At 35.9% G+C, this 18,376-nt stretch overlaps 1 protein-coding gene across 6 annotated transcripts in view; it reads left to right on the forward strand.

Moving 5' to 3' along the window:
* ARID4A (AT-rich interaction domain 4A) overlaps positions 1 to 18,376 on the forward strand; it is a 55,204-nt gene that overhangs the window by 10,878 nt on the left and 25,950 nt on the right. For all 6 annotated transcript variants that reach the window (XR_012650616.1, XM_075029563.1, XM_075029562.1 and 3 more), the window contains exons 6-11: positions 7,386 to 7,465; positions 7,569 to 7,663; positions 8,282 to 8,414; positions 10,321 to 10,400; positions 12,156 to 12,232; positions 14,101 to 14,267. Coding sequence is in view for 5 of the 6 variants with exons in the window: in XM_075029563.1 (XP_074885664.1) it covers positions 7,386 to 7,465; positions 7,569 to 7,663; positions 8,282 to 8,414; positions 10,321 to 10,400; positions 12,156 to 12,232; positions 14,101 to 14,267 (632 nt within the window). In the remaining variant the exon portion in view is untranslated. The remainder of the gene's footprint in view (positions 1 to 7,385; positions 7,466 to 7,568; positions 7,664 to 8,281; positions 8,415 to 10,320; positions 10,401 to 12,155; positions 12,233 to 14,100; positions 14,268 to 18,376) is intronic.

Consider the following 18,376-nt stretch of genomic DNA (forward strand, 5'->3'; position numbering starts at 1 on the left):
CAGTTTGCAGGGAATGCTGAATGAGTGTGTGCTGAGAGGAGTTAGATACCTGAATGCTTGTCCTCGTGCAAGTAAAGTTTTGGGTAGTCCACTTGAGTTGTTCTGGAAATGAAGTACAGTCTCAGCTACCAGTTGCATCACTCTGGGGTACTGTGTTTAGCAGGGCAGGTGACAGAAATGATAGGTGTTAAGTATTTGGTTCTAGTCCTCTTTCATTTTGCATGGATTTTGAAAATTCCAGTTCATAACTCCAAGAATATATATCAGAAAATAAACCAACAGTGATGTCCTAGGACTTTCAGGAGCAGGGTTGCTAACAGGAGCCATTTATAGTCACATTTTCCTATTTTTACAAGTTTTGCTCTTCTGATGCTTTGTGGAGATATCTATGCTAACAGAAAAAAAAAAGCTTGGTTCTGGCTCCTCTACAACTTTAAGCTCCTAATAAGTCTTGTTTCTGCGTGAAGGGTGATAAAAGCTATTAGTGCCACCAGAGTTAGTCGATTTCATCCATGCCAGAGGCCTGTTGGTTTGTCTTTTTGTAACTGGAATGGCACACATTTTGTAGTATGTGCAAGGCACTAGTCATGTTTGTGTGGCGGGTTTGACCAGTTCTTCCCAGCATCCTGTTGAGTTCTACATCCCAGAAGCATCACTTCATCTTCAGGCTGTGCATGTGTCATCCAAGAATCCAAAAACACAAGTGTGGCAGGGGAACTGTCCAGTTGCCCCCACTTCCCTGGTGCTCTATACCACCCTGACCCACCATAAATTTGTTTTCGTCTTCAAAATGTTGCTTCGGTGGATTTTGAGGAAACCCTGTTTTTGCCTGGAGTCCTTCCATGGGACATATCATTGTTTAAGTGCACCTGTGGCACACAGAAACTGTGCAATTGCTGTGTTGGTTGCTTTCCAGAGAATCTAGAAAAAAAGAACAGCACTGCATTTTGTTCTTACATGCGTTCAGGCAATGTGCAGGTAGAGGGGCAAATGTGATGGTGAAAAAGTATATTAACTGAACCTTATTACAGATCAGCTGGATAGAGCCTTTGATTATAAAACCACCTTTGTTAAAATGTGGACTGAATGTTAAAAAAAAAAAATTGTGTACAAACAATACTGTAGGGAAAGCAAGCAGGTAGAATTTTTTTCTCTAATCTCATTATATGTAACAGTAGTAAGACTACTGTAACACCAGAAAAAGCAGTTTCAGTAGGTTTTTGTTTGTAAGGTAATAGTCTTCTATGAGTAGACTCAAAGATCACACTTCTGTGTTTTCAGTGATATTTCATATACATTTCTGTAGAGGAACTGAAGCTCATTTAACACGTTTGGGTTTTTTTGTTGTTGGTTGTTTGTTGTTTTTTTTAAATGAGTTCTGTAGTCTCTCCAGTAGCACAATAATTGGTAGTTAGTACAGTCCTTGTCTACAAGGTCATTCAACAAGTATTGCATGACTCTTGGTACTTTTTATTTTTTCCACAGCAGAAAAACAAAAATCTGCAAAACTTGCACACATACATTTAGACATTCATAGATAGCATCTCTGATAGTTCACAAATTACTACTTTGTCAGGCAGCTAGTGAAAATAATTCAATGTGCGTAGTGACACTGGAGCAGTTTTTACTTCTTGGTATGTACTTTTGTTGTCTTGCAGATATAAGAGTTTCTGAATAGGGTGGGGAATGAGAAGAAAATGTTTACTTGCTGTGCAGTATAGAATCTTTCCTCCTTTGGGCAGCAACACTAACATAACTTGTTGGATTTGAAGTTAGCAAGCAGGTGCAGCCTTGAAGGTTGTTTTCCCTATTCACTTGTGTATTACAGGACTGTCTTGTTCTGATAACACTGATTGCTCTATGTATAAGTAATATCGTAACTATTATGAGGATGTTATCGCTAGTGTCCTGCTATGTTCTCCTTTTTCTTTCTTTTTTTTATTTTTAAATCTTAGGGATATTTATAGACAAGATCTGCAGTATTTTGTGGCAAGTTTCTTAACAGTTCCTAAAAATTATTTTGATTAGTTGACTTCTTAGTATTTCTTATATAAATAAATGAGAACTGACACTGAGACAGCGTTTTTGTGAGGATATGGTTAGTATCATTTTTGTTAATGGCATATATGGGCCTGCTACAGGCAGGGAATGGAAGGTACCTGCTTATCAATAGTGAGTGCAAAGTTGCACTGTTTAATGCATTTTTTAGGTACTCAATTTTAATGGAGAGACTTTTCTAATTTTTGGAAAGTATTGCATTGATTCCCACTGGGAAGCTTTGTTTTTCTTTTTCTGTCATAGCTTTGGCTTGCCTAGGCTTCCACAAATAGAAAAAAAAAAATCAATTCTGTTTCTTTCCTGTTATTATCGACAAGGTTGGGATGCAGCAAAATTCTGAAAATCTCCATTTTATTTTCACTGTTTAAATATGCTCTGCTCTGTATGGAGCACATTGAACTCCCATTCTTGGGACTAGTGCAAGCATTATAACAGAGACTGTTCTTCCAGGTTGTGCTGCTTAGTCATCTTTTTTATTCCCCTTCTGTTAGTGTTCATCATTAAGCAACGTATGTGGAAGAAAGGCCTCTGGCCAGCAGAAACGCTGCTTTTCTTTGTCATTCCTACTTTGCTGTAAGTTAAAATAGTAGTATATAGGTTCCTGGCTAGTATGTATCGTTCTCTTTCCAGAAGTATTTACTGAAGTAGTCAGCTGGTACACCATTTCCCCAACAAGTACATGCCCACTACAAGATTAGGTGATGGTAGTACTTAAAGGGCTTCTCCTTTTTTGTACGTGTTTCTTTGGAAGGGGACAGTATTGTAAGTTCCTCTTCTACAATAAATATTGTGGCCCTATAAACGCATCTTTTGATGACTACATTACATGTGTATGGGTGCGTATCTCCTTGTCTTCTGTTGTTGTTTCCTTCTCTCTTTAACACAATGGTACTGTTCACTAAATTCTTTCTTATGGAATACAACCTCTAGAGTTTCTGCTGTTGGAGAACTTGGAGTTGTAACAATAACCTATTTAAGGAATGATTAAGTAATTAATAAAAGTTATTCAGCATTAATTCAACAGTTTTTAATTTGTCTGTTTGTTAGTACTAGGCATTTTAACTAGAGTTAAACAGTCTTACTTCTGGATGAGGTTAAAAAAAGGAATGAATATGCAGCTTAGAGTGTATTAAGTTCTTCTGACATGACTGCTATCATAGTATCAAAGTATCGCATAGTCAAAAAACATGCAGTCTGCCCTGCTGCTTATATTTGTGAAATCCTTAATATATGATACTGTACATTGAAAAGACATTCTCTTAAAGCCCCTAGGACTAGCATTAAAAAGGCATGTATAGGGTGCCAGTAATACAAATGGTTCTTTGGTGAAGTAGATTTTTCTTAAAAGTGAGATGGAAACCACAAGGCCTACTTGGTTTAAGAAAGGTATATATTTTTAAAGGTGCTGAGACTTTCAACATGTGTTTCTGATTATCCTTTCAGTAAGGCGCAAACAAGTATTTTCCCTAGAAGAGAAGCAAGTTTAAAGTAGCTACAATTACAAAATACTTCATGTATTGTGATTAATTGTAGAGACTTCTTGGCCCCACTTTAGTAACTCAAATAATTGATATTTTTGTATGAAAAATGGTGCTATCCTTTCTCCATTGACACTTCATAAAGTGATCACTAATTTAGCTAAGGAAATCTTTTTTTATGCTGTTCTGTACACACTTTGTTGTTCCACAACAGTTTCAGTTTATCCTTGAAGCAATTAAATGACTTTGAAATACCAAAAATATTAGTGCCTTCTGTTTCTGCCCCTCATGGTCCTTCTACCTCTGCCCCTGCTGTTCTCCACTAAGATAGAAAATTAAATGTCACTGTCACTTTTCTATTAATCATTTTAAAAAGGCAAAGTCTTTTTAAGTAATCATGCTATGGCATCTCCTTCTCTGTAACACCATTTAGTTTTCATTATTGAGAATTCTGTTGTAATTGTCTAAAAGCATTTTCTGTCCTGAGCAGGTGATGTCTGTAGGGAGAACCACACACAGATTTGATAAATATTTTCTAGTTTTGTCATTCGTGTGTGTGTATATGTGTTTACATACATTTATATGGGATTCTCAGGGGTTGGATATATTGACTCAATCCATTCTTTTAACCTGAATGAAGGGGTGAGGGGGAGAGACACTTCAGCCCTGGAAGAAAATTACCAAGGTAAAATGGAACGTATTGAACTTGATTACTTTGAAGGAATCATGCACACTTACACTCTGCTGTGCATTTGCTTTTCCCTAGGTTTGGGACACTTTCACATGGCTGCTGAACAGAGATATTTTTTTACACTTTCATTTAATGGTTACGCCAATTCCTTGGCCTGCTGCAGTTCAGGAAGGAGGTCTGAGAATTTGTGCTTCTCCACCTTCCTTTCCTGAAGTTGTGTGATAACTGCCCCTCGTATGAAAGAAAGAACTCTATCCTTTTGGAAAGATTGGCTTTCCTTTTAGGGGTGGGAGAGGGGTTTCAGAAGGGTCTTTGGGTTTTTGTTATTTTCCTTTTTGTAGTCCACCCATTTCGGTTTTGGAAAACATAGAGTGGCCTGCCACTTTTTCCCCTGTATGGCAAGGGACAAACAGCTTCTGTAGAACAGGCCAGTTCTGTACCTTCAGCTGGAGAAAACTGAGAGAAATGGCAGGGAAAGGCTTGTAGGAGGAGGGCTGCTTTTAAGGCATGGGGTAGACTTGTCTTCGTTCATGTATAAAACTGGGAATAGGATTGAAAGCATGACTGAAACCCTGAAAGAACCCTGAAAGCATGCTCATGCTTTCATTGTGTCTGGGTCTGAGGGGTGATTAGGAAAACTTAATTATTCAGCATTAATTATTTTTTCTTCTGTTGTTTTGTCCATGGAAGTGAAATATACATTTATGAAGTTGACACTTCTGCAGTTGCAATTACAGTTTGCAATCTATAATTGCCTCATATTGGTCAGGAATATCTAATTATGTGACTTTCAAAGTTCTAAGTTAACTTTCATGGTTCTTGTAATTGAGGAAAGCAGAATATCTCACACAGTTAATTGTCATAATTTCTTTATGTGTCCTAATTTAAGTAGAGTTTAACATGTTTTACTAGTGTATTTTACTTAACGTTCAGTATTTATAAGATTTTTATCTTTTAGGGATGAAAAAATGGTATGTGTCATCTGGTTAGTGAATGGTTTACTTGATTTTTTTTTTCCTCTCCTGTACTAGTTTTAATTAAACAGGTAGAGCTTCCAAAATTGGAGATAAACTAGACCAGTTTTTTTTTTTATTTACTGTCAAGTATCAGGTTCTGTTTGCTTTTTTTCGGTAGTTACGTGCTGCCAATCACCAGCCATTTGTCCCCTAAAATGATTATTTGTGAAAACATAGTACTTTAGTTCTGAATGTGTTTGGCAAAGAATGATGATGGTAATCTGCTTTTAAGTCTTTTCAGAGCAATGAAAGTGGCACACACTGTAGGGTGCATAGAATGTTTGAAATAAAAAAGAAAACCCCAACCAGCCAAACCACCCTAAAACTTAAAAATATGCCAATGAAATATTGTTATCAAAGTGTACAGAGAGAGCTGACGAGTGACAGGTTTGGAGTGGGTAATGAAACTTAAACTTCAAAGGGGTGGCTCGGATTTTGTTGTTGTTGTAAGTGTAAACCTGTGACAACGCTGAACTTCAGAATTGTTTTGAGCACTCTGGTCTTTGTACTTGGCTGATCAATGGGTACCAATGCTGATTTAGTAATACGGAGGGGAGGAGCTCATACTTTGTTTTCCCAGTTAGTGCAAAGTGTTGCAGTAGTGGCTTCCTTGAGCTGTAAGCTAAACTACAAGATTTTGACAGTAACATACTGACATTGGTGTTGATGGGTCTTACTGGTATTTATATTTTTAAGTTTTTAAAATATTATTAACTAGTATAGCTAATTAGGCATATAGGTATCTGCTGTTCTTAAAATATTAGTTCTTTTGGAGGGGGGGGGGGAAGTTAGTTGCTTTGTGTGTACAAGTATTATAACATACACCATTAAGATAATTCAGTAGTGGAGTATACCACAGCAGTATCTCTACTCTGAAGATGGAGGAACCTTAAAGCTTATCTTATCAAGCTAATTTGTATTCATACCTTTTTATATAGTTATTATTTTAGTATTATAGCAGTCTAAGGTTTTAATCTAAGATTATGAGAATGTGCCTGTTCTATTTAGTTTTTTTGACAAAATAAGTGCTTTTCTTGCTGTGTTTTTGCTAACAATACACATATATTTGATATTTGTGCTAGCTCAAGAGATATTTTTTTTAATAGAAGTGTGCCAAAATTATCATACTGATATGCACAACACTTGAAACTTCCTTTTTTTTTTTTTTTTTTTTTTTTTAGTTCACTACTGGAAAAAATATGTTTCAAGTAGTTTAAATATAGAGTAGTATTCTGCACTTTGACCCCATACAAATAAACTTCTACCTTACTGGAATGACAGACTGCAGCCACCTGGTCTCTGCTCTTTGAAAAGGGCCTGTTCACATGGCTCTGACAGTGGGATCTGAGCCAGTGCAGGGGGAACTAGTAACTTTTCTTGCCTTCTCTTCAAGGAAATTTTCGTGAAAAGGTTTTATTTAAACTGATTAAAGAGTAAATCTTTCTCAGGCAGAGCTTGCAATAGCCTCATAGCATTGTAGTGTTCAGGTGTGTGTTGGTGGAAATTGGTGGAACTTCCCTTTCACTTATAAGTGAGTTTTAAGAGAACAGTATGTCTACTAAGTATTCTTTATAAATTGGTCAGACTTACAAGTTTCCAGTACTCCCAGTCTGTTGGTAGCACAGTATTGATAGTGTAGCAAAAACTATCACATGCTTGTGTTTCTTTGCATTCATTTATCTTTTTGTGGGGTTGTTTGTACCAAGAGGGGGGATTAAAAGGTAGCATAAGGAATAAATGGTAGAGTTAAAAAAAAAAAACAACAAAAAAAAAACCCACAACAAACCAAACAAACCCCTAAGATTGTTAGATAATAATAACTGGTATGAATCCAGTAGCTATGGTTTGAAATGTGCAGTGTATTGATAAGAAGCATGTCTAAATTAGACTTAGAGTATTGCATCCAAAAGGCTTACTTTATACTGGCTTGAATCTCTGTGTGAAAATGTTATCTGTTCTTAGACTGAATCTTGAATACCACCCTTCATTTTGCTTGTGAACTAAAGAAATGTTTAAATGGTGGTCTTGAAAGTCATGTTTTACAGAATATTCTGGATTGTGAGATAAATAGTAGACTTGTTTTGTCAGCTTGGGAAAGATCTGATCATCTTGTGCCAATGTGTTTTCTTGGCTTCATACTAGTTTTTGATGATGGTGATGAAAGGACCTTGAGACGAACTTCATTATGCTTGAAGGGAGAAAGGCACTTTGCAGAAAGTGAGGTAAGACAATGATGGACATGCAGTGAAAACTAAGGAGTTAGTTTATTTATTTTATAATAAGAAAAAATTGCAAACTAATTTTGTTTTCTCTTTTTCCATGTAGACACTTGATCAACTGCCACTAACCAATCCAGAGCACTTTGGAACTCCAGTTATTGGGAAGAAATCTAATAGAGGAAGAAGATCTTCTCTTCCTGTGTGAGTTTTGATAGTGCTCTGTTGCTTTCCTTTCCTTTAGTGTCCTTTACTAAAACTGAAGTAGCACCATTGAAGCTGTAGTGGTCTGAACGCACTATCATGCAAGTTGTATGCACAGCTTATGGACTTAAGTAATTCAGTTCATGCAGACATATTCATATGTTAGCAGTATTATGAAATTGATGGGTTTTTTTGCTTGTAGTAGCAAAATGTTATGCTTCTTTCATATAATAGGAACTTGTGTCAGGAAATGTAGGATGTTTAACCTTCTTTGTACTGCACAAAGTAGGAAAAAAAGGTGCTTTTAAATTTCTGGGGTAGAGACCATTTCTCTTTGTTTCATGTCTGTGCACGATCAAATCCTGATTCAGGCCTCCAATTCCAACATGATGCTGTTGTAAAATACTACTACTTGGAAAAAATTTCTACAAAATTCCTCTTACTTAGTAAGTGCACTTAAATATTAAGTGTATTTCAAGCAATTTCAGCTCTTAAAATTCTGATTTTGTTTTTGAATCTTTGCAGAACAGGAAGGAAGATGTGGTTGTAAGCTCTATTTGCTTTCAAATACTAACTTCAGAGGAAAACTTTAAAATATTGTGTGTTTTAATAATTTAGTACTGAAGATGAAAAGGAAGAAGAAAGTAGTGAAGAAGAGGATGAAGATAAAAGGCGCCTCAATGATGAATTGCTTGGCAAAGTTGTGAGTGTGACTTGTAATTCTGAGAAGGCAGACTGGTATCCAGCTTTGGTAAGTTGCTTAAGACATTAACGCCTCTAGTGTCATACTACTAATACCTTTTTAGACAAGAGTGTCATCTGACTTGTTACATTGTTCATACAGCAGTTTTCCTGGATAGGATGGTTTGCAGACTTCACAAATTTTACAGCAAAGTTGCAAATACATTCAGGCTAAGCTCTGCTGCCCATATTTGCTAAAAATACAAATCCTTTATGGTATCTATGAAGAGTAGGAGAGCAAAGATTAATGTTTATGTGTAGTTACAGTTTCATACCTCTTAAGTCTTTCAAAACTGCACATAAAATGATTGGTATGTAACAATGTTTGTCTTCTAAAATATGATATGTTAGGACTTGCACCCCAGGCAGTTTAAGAACACTAGATATATGAATTTTAATTGCAATGGAATTTTTATCTTTTTGTATTTAATGTTGTCTTTTTGCTTAGACTTTCAATTTTATTAAATACTAGTTTCTTTCATGCTTGTATTGACATAAATGGCCAGTTACTCTAGCAGTAGGGGTTGGTTATTTTTATTTGACTGTCAGTATAGGATACTGCTGTTCATTGCCATTGCTGATAATAAATATATATTATATAAATTCAAGTACAAGTAGACTCGTACTGTAGAGGTAGACACTTTGCAGATTCTTTATACACACAGAAAAGTTCAGGGATGCATATTAAAAGTTGCTTTCTTCAATAAACTTTTTGGTATTGTCAGACAAGCTGAATATGCATCTTCTGTCATCCATCAGAGACGCGTTTGGTTACAAAAAAAAAAAAAGGCATTTTGAGCATTAAACAGGCAGGTTTAGTTCACTAATTTTTGCAGATTTTATTTATTTAACTGTATATTCCGTAGTCCTTTCGAGTTTTCAGGGAACAAGCTGAGCTGTTACAATCTTCTAACTTAGTTTAACATCTTATTTCCCTGTCTGAATCCAGGATCAAAAGGTAACTAACTACATAGGCTTCCCTTCCTTGAAAACACTATGGTGTAATGTAGGGTGAATAGTTGACGCTGACTTATCCAGCTTTACGTATCTCAGTTTAAAGCGTGAAATGTGGTATTGTTGTACATGTTCTGATCATTGTATATCGCTTTCCTAACAGCAGATTTTAACTTAACATTGTTCTAACTAGGGAATTAAGTTACTGGAGGCCACGTACCTGTTCTGTTCTCTGCTACCTCAGAAACAGGAATGTCTTACCTTGATTTTGAGGGTAAAACTTCTGACTCATCTGAATGGGGTGGCACAGCTTCCACTGAGTCCTGGTAGATTCAGAAGTTCATCTGCATTTGACACTTTCTGTCTGTATATGGTCTAGAGCAAAATGTAAACTTGTTCTGTTTGTGGTAATACAAATACTGCAAATGCGTTTTTATCACCTTTTTAGACTTGGAGATGATACTGCTGTGGAATGATGTGCTGGATTCCACACTGGCTTATCCTATTCACAACTAAAAAAAAAACCAAACAAAAACCTAGTTACCTCTCAGTTTGAATGTCAAAGATCAGAAGCTGGTGTAAAATAAGTGGGGCTGTGACTTTTTAAATAGATGCTTTAAACAGGTTTTGTGTGAAGAAGAGAAAAAAAGCAGAGTGAATAAACAGGACCCCATGATGTCACCCCAATAGACTAGTTTTGAGTTTACAAATGAAATTGCAAACTTTTCTGGCTTGTACATAACAAATAAAGCTAATTGTTTGAGGTAAACTGCTTTTTGAAATTTGTCATTGTTGGCCTTGGTAATATAAATTGGAGTAGGTTTCTTTTCTTAGAACTGGAAACTATAATAGAAGAAACAGGAAAATAGTAGTTTTCCTGCTGTCCATCTTTCTTTCCTTTCAAGATCAGCTTTTTTTTTTTTTTTTTTTGCTTAAAAAAAGTGTTTTATTTGAAACTTCAGGTTGTGTCTCCCAGCTGTAATGATGACGTCACAGTGAAAAAGGACCAGTGTTTAGTTCGATCCTTTGCAGATTCAAAATTGTAAGTAATAGCTTACTTTCATTAAATGCATATGGGAGAATAATGCAAAACTAATTACATATTGCTTCTGAAGACATTGTTTCTTCCAAAAGGAAAGGGTACAATTTTGTGTATTGTTGGCTGTACGCATTTGTCATTGATAGTCCATTTCCAGCTAACAACTTTTGTGCTTACTTGCCTGCCTTTACATTGTGTGTACTGATAAGAGTTCATTGGATTAATAGTTTCTGGTGTTTCTTCATTTAAAAAAAAAAAATTAACAACGTTGAAAAACCAGCTGTTAACACTTTAGATGATTCCTGTTCTTTGAAGTGTGAGTTTTGGTTCTAATTATTTCCCTTAATGTCTTAATTATTATGTCTTTATGGGTGTCTGCTGTAGTAGTTTGGTTATCTGATTGACTCATTACCTCCAGTGCCCAGATGTCCATGGCTGTTTAAAAAGAAAAGTTTAAAAGTGTTTAATCTATTTCTTTAAATAAAAAAGTGAGTGTAAAGTAACTGTTTAATTAAAATTTTTACAGCATCTGAACCAAGATTCATGCAAAAAGAAAGAAAGGTCCTGTTAGTCCGTCCCCCCTCCAAAAGTGGGAGGAGGGAGAGAGGGGCAGGGGGAAGAGAGAGACAGATGTGTGTCTTACTTAAGGAGTAATATATTCAAAAGAATACGAAGACTGGGTTTTTTTAAAGCTGTTTCCCTTTATTTCTCTTCATCCTTACTTCTAATACATCTGTCTCAACATATTGTAACTAAAAACTTCCTTTCCAAAGGCCAGCTGTCACCTCTCTTTCCCTCCTTCTTTCAAAGTGAACAATTTGTATTTTTTTAATGGCTGTAATTTTGAGCAGGGTGCGAGTACTTGATTACTGAAATGTATTTCAAGTAACTGAAGACTTAATTCATTTTGGCCTTTTAATATGGACATGTATCATCAGCCTTTAGATAAGTCTGGTTCTTTATATGCTGAAGGTAGAATGTTATTGGAAAAGCATGCAGACTTGCTCTGTTTTACTTTTTTTTCCCCATAGTCTTATGGCTTTAACTTCAGAAAATGGCGGCCTCCAATTCCTGAGGTTTTACTCCAGTTTTTCTGAAATAATGAAAGAAGAAAAAAAAATCTTTTATAATAACTCACTTGTAAGGCTTTCCTTGCAGGTTGGTTAGCATTTCTATTGTAGTAATTCAGTAACTGAATATTCAGTATAACTTTAGAACAGAGCAACTTCCATATATTTTGCTGTGAGAACACTTTTGTAATTTAAAAATAAAAATCAGCTATTTATCAATGCAGATATGTGAATTTGGCTTCACCGTTGTTCTGTGCTAGTAGAAATGCATTTTGAAAATAGAGGGCTTGTTTCTTTCATCTTAGCTAGATTGCTATTTTGGGTAGCAACTGTTGATTGATGTGAATATTTTCAATTTAGAAAATGTTTTTTGCCTACGTAGAGTATTTTACCTTTGCAAATTTGTGCCGGTTAAACATTTAAAATAAGAGCTTTACAACCTTCTCTTAATTATTTAGTAACAAGGGTTCTTTTAGTGTTTGAATTTCAAAGAAAGATTGGAAACTTACTCTGGGTTCGAATCTTTTATTAGGACCTACAATAACAAATGCCTTATGCATTTAGTTGTTAGAAAGGACCTTGAAAGTGAACAATAAATCTTGAAAATTTTAGAAATTGCTGTTTTTCTAAGTCAAATGCTTGCTTTACTGTGATTTAAAAATAATAACAGAACCTTATTCTTTTTCAGTTACTCAGTAGCAAGAAAAGACATTAAAGAACTAGATGTTCAAAACTTACCAAAATCTGAGTCCTCTCCTAAAAAAGGTAAATTAGAGTAAATTCTACATCCTAAAGAAATCATCTTGTGCAATAGTACTTTTAACTTTCGCAGATAAATGATGGCCTGTTGATTTCTGATAATTGCTCTTGGATATTTTGCAAACAATTTTAAATGTGATGAATTAGAGAAACTTCGGATATAGCTGCCTTATTATTAAAATAGCACCTAGTAGAAGTCTTGTTTATTTTATTTTAATTTCCTCTTTTGATTCAGTCCAAATGTGTGGAAAATGAATAGAATATTTTCAAGGTAGTGTATTTGAAATGTCATTGAACAATGGAACACATAGTTACCTCTCCTGTCACTAAAGTTTTGTGCTATTGCTCAAAACACTTTATCTTTACGTTAAAAATACCCAGACAGCAAGGTGTAAAGTTTATTAGAACAGCCTGCCTGTGATTAATGTTTGATTTAAAAGTATAATTACAGAACTTGATTTCTGGATGGATAGATGATGTAACTACAGTAATCCATGTTTTTAGTGAGCTTGTAAAAGGCCAGATTCTCACTTTAATGTAAATAATTCTTAAATTTTTAGTGTTGTTTCTCCCAGTCGGACCTCAAAACATGAGATTTGTTAAGGAGAAATATTTAAAATGTATTTATTAAAAATAATTTAAAAAAACCCAAACTACCCTGCAACAAAAAACCCCACTCAACACCAATTCCTCTGGTTTGAGTAAAGGTGTGGAACAGCTTCTTAACAAATAAAGATTTAACACGATACTCACAAATGAGAGCTTGAGGTGGTTTAGATTGATTCATGTAATTCTTAATGATTTCTTGTACACTTTCTTCCTAATAACTATTTCACAGTACAAGAACTTTAGAACAGCCAAAAAAATGATTGGATGCCAACTTTAAGATAAATTGAAGAAAGAGTTGGGGATTTTTTGTTTGTTTTTTTTTTAATGCAGAACGTAATTGGGTTGTGACGTTTATTGCCATGAAGGAATATTGTTGAACCAAAGGTACTAATGGTTTCAAAAAAAGAGTTTAGACAGATTTCTGGAGGTTACTCTATCAGCAGCTATTAAAAACTGGTGCCTTTTCTTCTCCAGCAACACTGTGAATGATTCATTGCAATATGTCCCTCTTTTTAGTATTCTTCTGATTCATCTTACTAGTCTTCTATTGTGACTGGGGGGCACATTTTGGGGTTATCTGGGTTTGTTTTGCTTTGTTGTTTTCCCCCTTGGACCACCTCTTCAAAGAGAAGCATATGAGGTATTCCCATTGTACAAGTGTGACTTCTCACTGTTCCATCACTCCCATATTCATTGGTGTTATTTTTTCTGTTCCAAACGTTAATGTAACATCTATGCAGTGCTCTTAAACAAAACATTTGCGCTTTTTTTTTTTTTTTTTTTTTTTCAATCTGAACTTTAAGACATGAAGATATTTTGAATCTAACTGGGATGGGTTTACTTCTTTAAATAGCTTTATTACAGTATTTGTCTCTTTCATACAGAAGAAAACAGTATGCAGTTGCGCAGAATATGTGTGGATAAGTATAGGTGCTTATCTTCAGTACTGTTCGCATACATAGGCGTAAACCTTAGTGGTGTTCATGGAACCTATGCCTGGAAAACTACAGGATGCCTTGTGTGGGATGGTTGTTCTCAACTCTAAACTCCTTGAGTTGCTGATACTTGATTTTTAAAATTAGACAGTCTCAAAACATAAGGTGTGTAAACTGAGTGTTTAAAGCTGAAGTATCTGTTTTATGCCTTAATTCTATTTTTGGTTTAAGTTGGCATTGTGATTTACAAGAACGTGAAAAGGAAATTAAAAATGCTTTGTGACTGTGAATACTGCAGATGAGGTAAAAACGAGGCGCTTTCTTCTGTAGGGCTACAGGAGGCAAGCACATTTCTCAACACAAAGGGTGTTCCTCGGAACTGGAAAATGGACATAAGTGAAATTCTGGAGTCCTCTAGCAGTGATGAGGAAGATGGAGCTGCTGCAGAAACTGATGAAGAGGAGGAAAAAAGAGAAGAGAAAACTGAAGAAGTAGTGGTAAGTCTGGGCAATTTCAGTCATTCTTCAAAGATAATCTAATAACTTGCATGCCTGAAGATCCTGCACTTTCCAGCATTTTACTCTCAGGCGTAGCTTACTCACTTCAACTTCTTTTCAGACCTGTTCATCTTCCCTTTGCTACAGCCATCTTTATTGGGATTTGTGACCAGTGGCAGATTGCCACATGTTATCCACTGCAGAAAGTGGAGACAAATCTCAGAAATTAAGAATTTGAGGCAGAGAAGAGTGATAGAAGGAATCTGTGTCCAAAGGAGAGACATGAACGAAAAATTGATGCTGAGCCTAATAGTAGTAATCCAACCTTAAGTAGAAGTAACTTTGTATTTTTCTTTTGTACTTTATATGTAGGTTGTATAAAGAGTAACTTCTTTCTGAAAACAGTAGTTCGATTAAGAAAAAACACAAAAAACAAACCGAAAAACTATTAAAGCTAAAAGCAGTAGGCTGACTGAAAGTATGAGCTAATGCGCAGTGCCTGTTAAAGCTATTTGGTGCCTAAGAGACTATTTAAGAGCAGTGCAGGAGTTACCTTTGTAAGTGTTAGGTTTTCTTAACACCAGTTTTACAGGTTGGGAATCACAGAATCACATGCTACGATGTGGATGGACTTTCTGTCCAGTATTTACAGTAAAATGTTTTTCTGCATTGAAATATTTTGAGTGGCTCCTTTTCCACAAAGATAGGCCGTTTCTGCGTGTCATCAAAGCGGCATTTACAGAATTTCCCTTTATTTCTGCTACCTGTTTTTAACCTTGATGCTATCTTTAGAAGCGGGGGGAGGAGGGGCTCTTTGGTTGTGGGATTTGTTTGTTTTCTTTTCCCCTCGTCGTGCGATTTTTCACCGTACGCTCGTAACCATTCCTTTGTATAGAAAAACGACGTGAAGTTTGTCTTCTGAGGAAGGTCAAACACCGCTTCCCTTTCGCTTCCCCTGTCAGCGTGCGGTTTTGTCAGCCCCAACACAGAATGGCCGTTCATACTTGGAGGCGGCCTACAGCGTTGCCACGGCAACCGAGTGTTGGTCGGCAGCGCGCAGGCGCGGGGAGGGGGTGGGGGTGTGGTGGGGGGGAGCGGGCTCTGGAGCGGAGGCTTGGCCGCCGGCCAGGGGGGAGGCTTGCCAGATGCTTTGAAATGGGCTGTCTCTTTTCTTTGCCTTTCATGTAATGTCTGATTTTTCACAAATTTTTTTATTTAAATTTTTTTTTATTTAATTTTTTTTTTTTTTTAAATTTTATTTTTTTTTATATGGAAGAGAATGTAAGTAATGCCGTATAACTGCGGATGCCGTGCAGGGAGGGAGAAAGCGAGCAAATATTTGGAAGTCAGGCTGAAATATGTCCAGGCAGTGGGCAGATTAGATAGAAAGGAAGTAAAACCATTTTACATTTGAAAGAATGCAGCTCCTAGGTAAGGATTCTGTGTTTTAATCTGTAATGTTAACATGGTTGTTTAGAATGCGGATTTGACTTGGATTTCTGATCTGGGAACTGTCTGGTGGAGCATGCAGCCAGGGTAGATCTTTCCAGGTAAAAAAAGACAATAAGAATCTATTTTTAGGTGTTAATTTTATGCCTTGATAACAGTGTTCAGGAAAATGGAGTAGATGTCTGTGTGAGAATAATGGTATGATTAGATAAATATAAGGATAAATGTGTGCAGAATATAAAATCCTCTGGGTTTTTTCCTCTGTTTGCAGTGAAAAGGACTGAATAGGCCACATTTTGCAGGGTGTGAACTGTTGCAGTGTGTATTGGTCTGTTTGTATTAACGTTGGTTAAAATTGCAGAGTATCAGTCACTAAAAATCAAGGATTGCTATACTACTTTTCTAGTATCCGTTTTTAATACCTTTTTTCATGTCTATTGCATAAAAGTGCTGTGTGTTTCAAACAAAGAAGGGGGAGGGGGGAGCTTGGTGGTTAAAAAAAAAAAAAAGGCATTACTGTAAAAGAAATAGAGGTTATTTTTAAAGAATAATCTAAATGTAGAGTAGTGAAGCAAAGGATTCCAGACAGGTAGATGTGCTGGTAGGAGAAGCTGTAGAATCCATTATTTCCAGGTGACAAGCAAGCATGTAAAAATAAGGTGAGCATCTTCATGCTGAAGCTATGTAGCAGAGGATAGATATTAATCTTTTTAGTTTATGTCAGAGCAGAACTGTCATGCCGGCCCATTAAATCAAATTCCTGATTCAATTGTTGCAATACAATACATATTCTTATTTTAATTGTGGGCCATGCTGGATATTGCAATTAGCATTTAGGGAATTTATCATAATTTCTTTTTTCTTAAAAAGGCAGTAATACTGGTTACAGAGAGAATCGACAAGTGAGTGATATTTTTTTTGCCTTTATTTGAGTACAGATGTTGAATTACTCAAATTTTGCATTTACATTTTGTAGAGTTTCTCCCTTTTTTAATCAAGGTCAAAAATAGCTTCTGTCCATCCTCTCCCAGAATGTTCTCAGTAGACCTTTTGTTTTAGAACTGCATATTGTTATATTACTAGAGATGGGAGGGAGATTTTTAAAATTATTTTTACCCCCGCCCCCCATCTCCTGAAATGCACAGCAGCTTTGCTGTCAAGGCCAGCCATGATAGGCCTTCATTAAATCAATCAAATGGACATAGACCTACTTAATATATGATGAGAGGTTAAAGTCAGTCAGAAGAGTCTAATTCTGGGAATGGAAAGGATCCTGTTTATCTGAAGTAGGATCTTTTGTAATGATAATGGAGCAGAGAGATCTACTGTGGCTGGTGATAATAGATCCTACCATTTTTCCAGTAGCTGGGTTAAAATCTGTAACTTTGTTTTGACAGAGACTGTCTTTTGAATTGTGCTGCCTTTCATGACATCTTAAAGAGTTAGGGTAGAATTGGTACAATAAGGTTTCGAGGCTTTACATGGTTGTTCTTTGATGGCTTTTGTAAGCTAAGGAGTGGGAACCAATATGGTGGTGGTAAGATGCTAATCCTCCTCATCGGTGGTAACTGACTTGTGTGGTCCAGAGTTGACTACGAAGGGGGACAATATGGAAATTGCTTGTCACTGACTTTAACAGGGATTGTGTTAGATTGCTCAGCATGTTCAAATTGTTGGATTTTTGGCAATAAATGCAATACATAGTGCAACTCAGGATTACTTTTCATTCACAATGTGAGGTTTGAATAACAGAACAGAGATTGCTTGTGTCATAAAAAGTGAAAAAATATGGAGGTGCTATAGAAAAAAATTATTTATCAAATGAAAATTTAAAGTATCACTCAATTGGTTTGAATCTAGATAAAAATCTGGATATTGCTTTTGGTTCTTATCCAGTTTTCAGCATGTCAGTAGAAGAGAATTAACTGAGTTTTGAGGGTACATTTGGCAGTCAAAGAATGCACTGCAGCTAAAAGGAAAGAGAAAATCGAAACTCCAGTATCTCCACATAGAAATAGAAGCTTTTGGGACATTACCTGATTTTTATTAAAAATCAGATTATATATACTACTGTATTTGCTTGTATTTAAGCTGTTATGTCAGGGAAGAAATCATACCTATTTGTTTCTCAGGATTAAATAGTCAAATATTCTGTTTTACAAGGGAATGTGTAGGCAACATTTGGTTTTGCCTCTCAGTCTCCCTGTAGCCATTCTGATTCCAAAAGAATCAAGATTTGAACTTGCAGTTATTTGAAATGTATTTTCAATATGTGTTCTTAATAGATACATTCACATAAGGTCAGAGTGAAAGTAAGGAATTTGTTCTTTAGAGTTTGAATTTTGCAAGTTTCAAAGCTGTATCTTTTTATAACATCAAGAGTGGGGAAAAGGGATTTCTATCTTACCTGTAGAATTGGTTATAACACCATCTTTGAGAGACTCTTCCAACTCACCTACGTCACTTTAGTAGCAGTTCCATGTTTTTTCACTTCCCTCACCCCACCCCCAATTGAACATGCAGAAAACATTCAGAAAAAAATTCTGGCTAGTTGGTCTCCATGCCCCTCATTGAAGGAGTTGTAGCACCTCTAGGTGTATGCTTAGAGAAATTTTCTCTTAGTCCTCATTTTGACAGTCACCTGAAGGATGTATGTGTAG

The sequence above is a fragment of the Buteo buteo genome, chromosome 6 (assembly GCF_964188355.1).
Source record: "Buteo buteo chromosome 6, bButBut1.hap1.1, whole genome shotgun sequence".
NCBI classification, from domain to species: domain Eukaryota; kingdom Metazoa; phylum Chordata; class Aves; order Accipitriformes; family Accipitridae; genus Buteo; species Buteo buteo.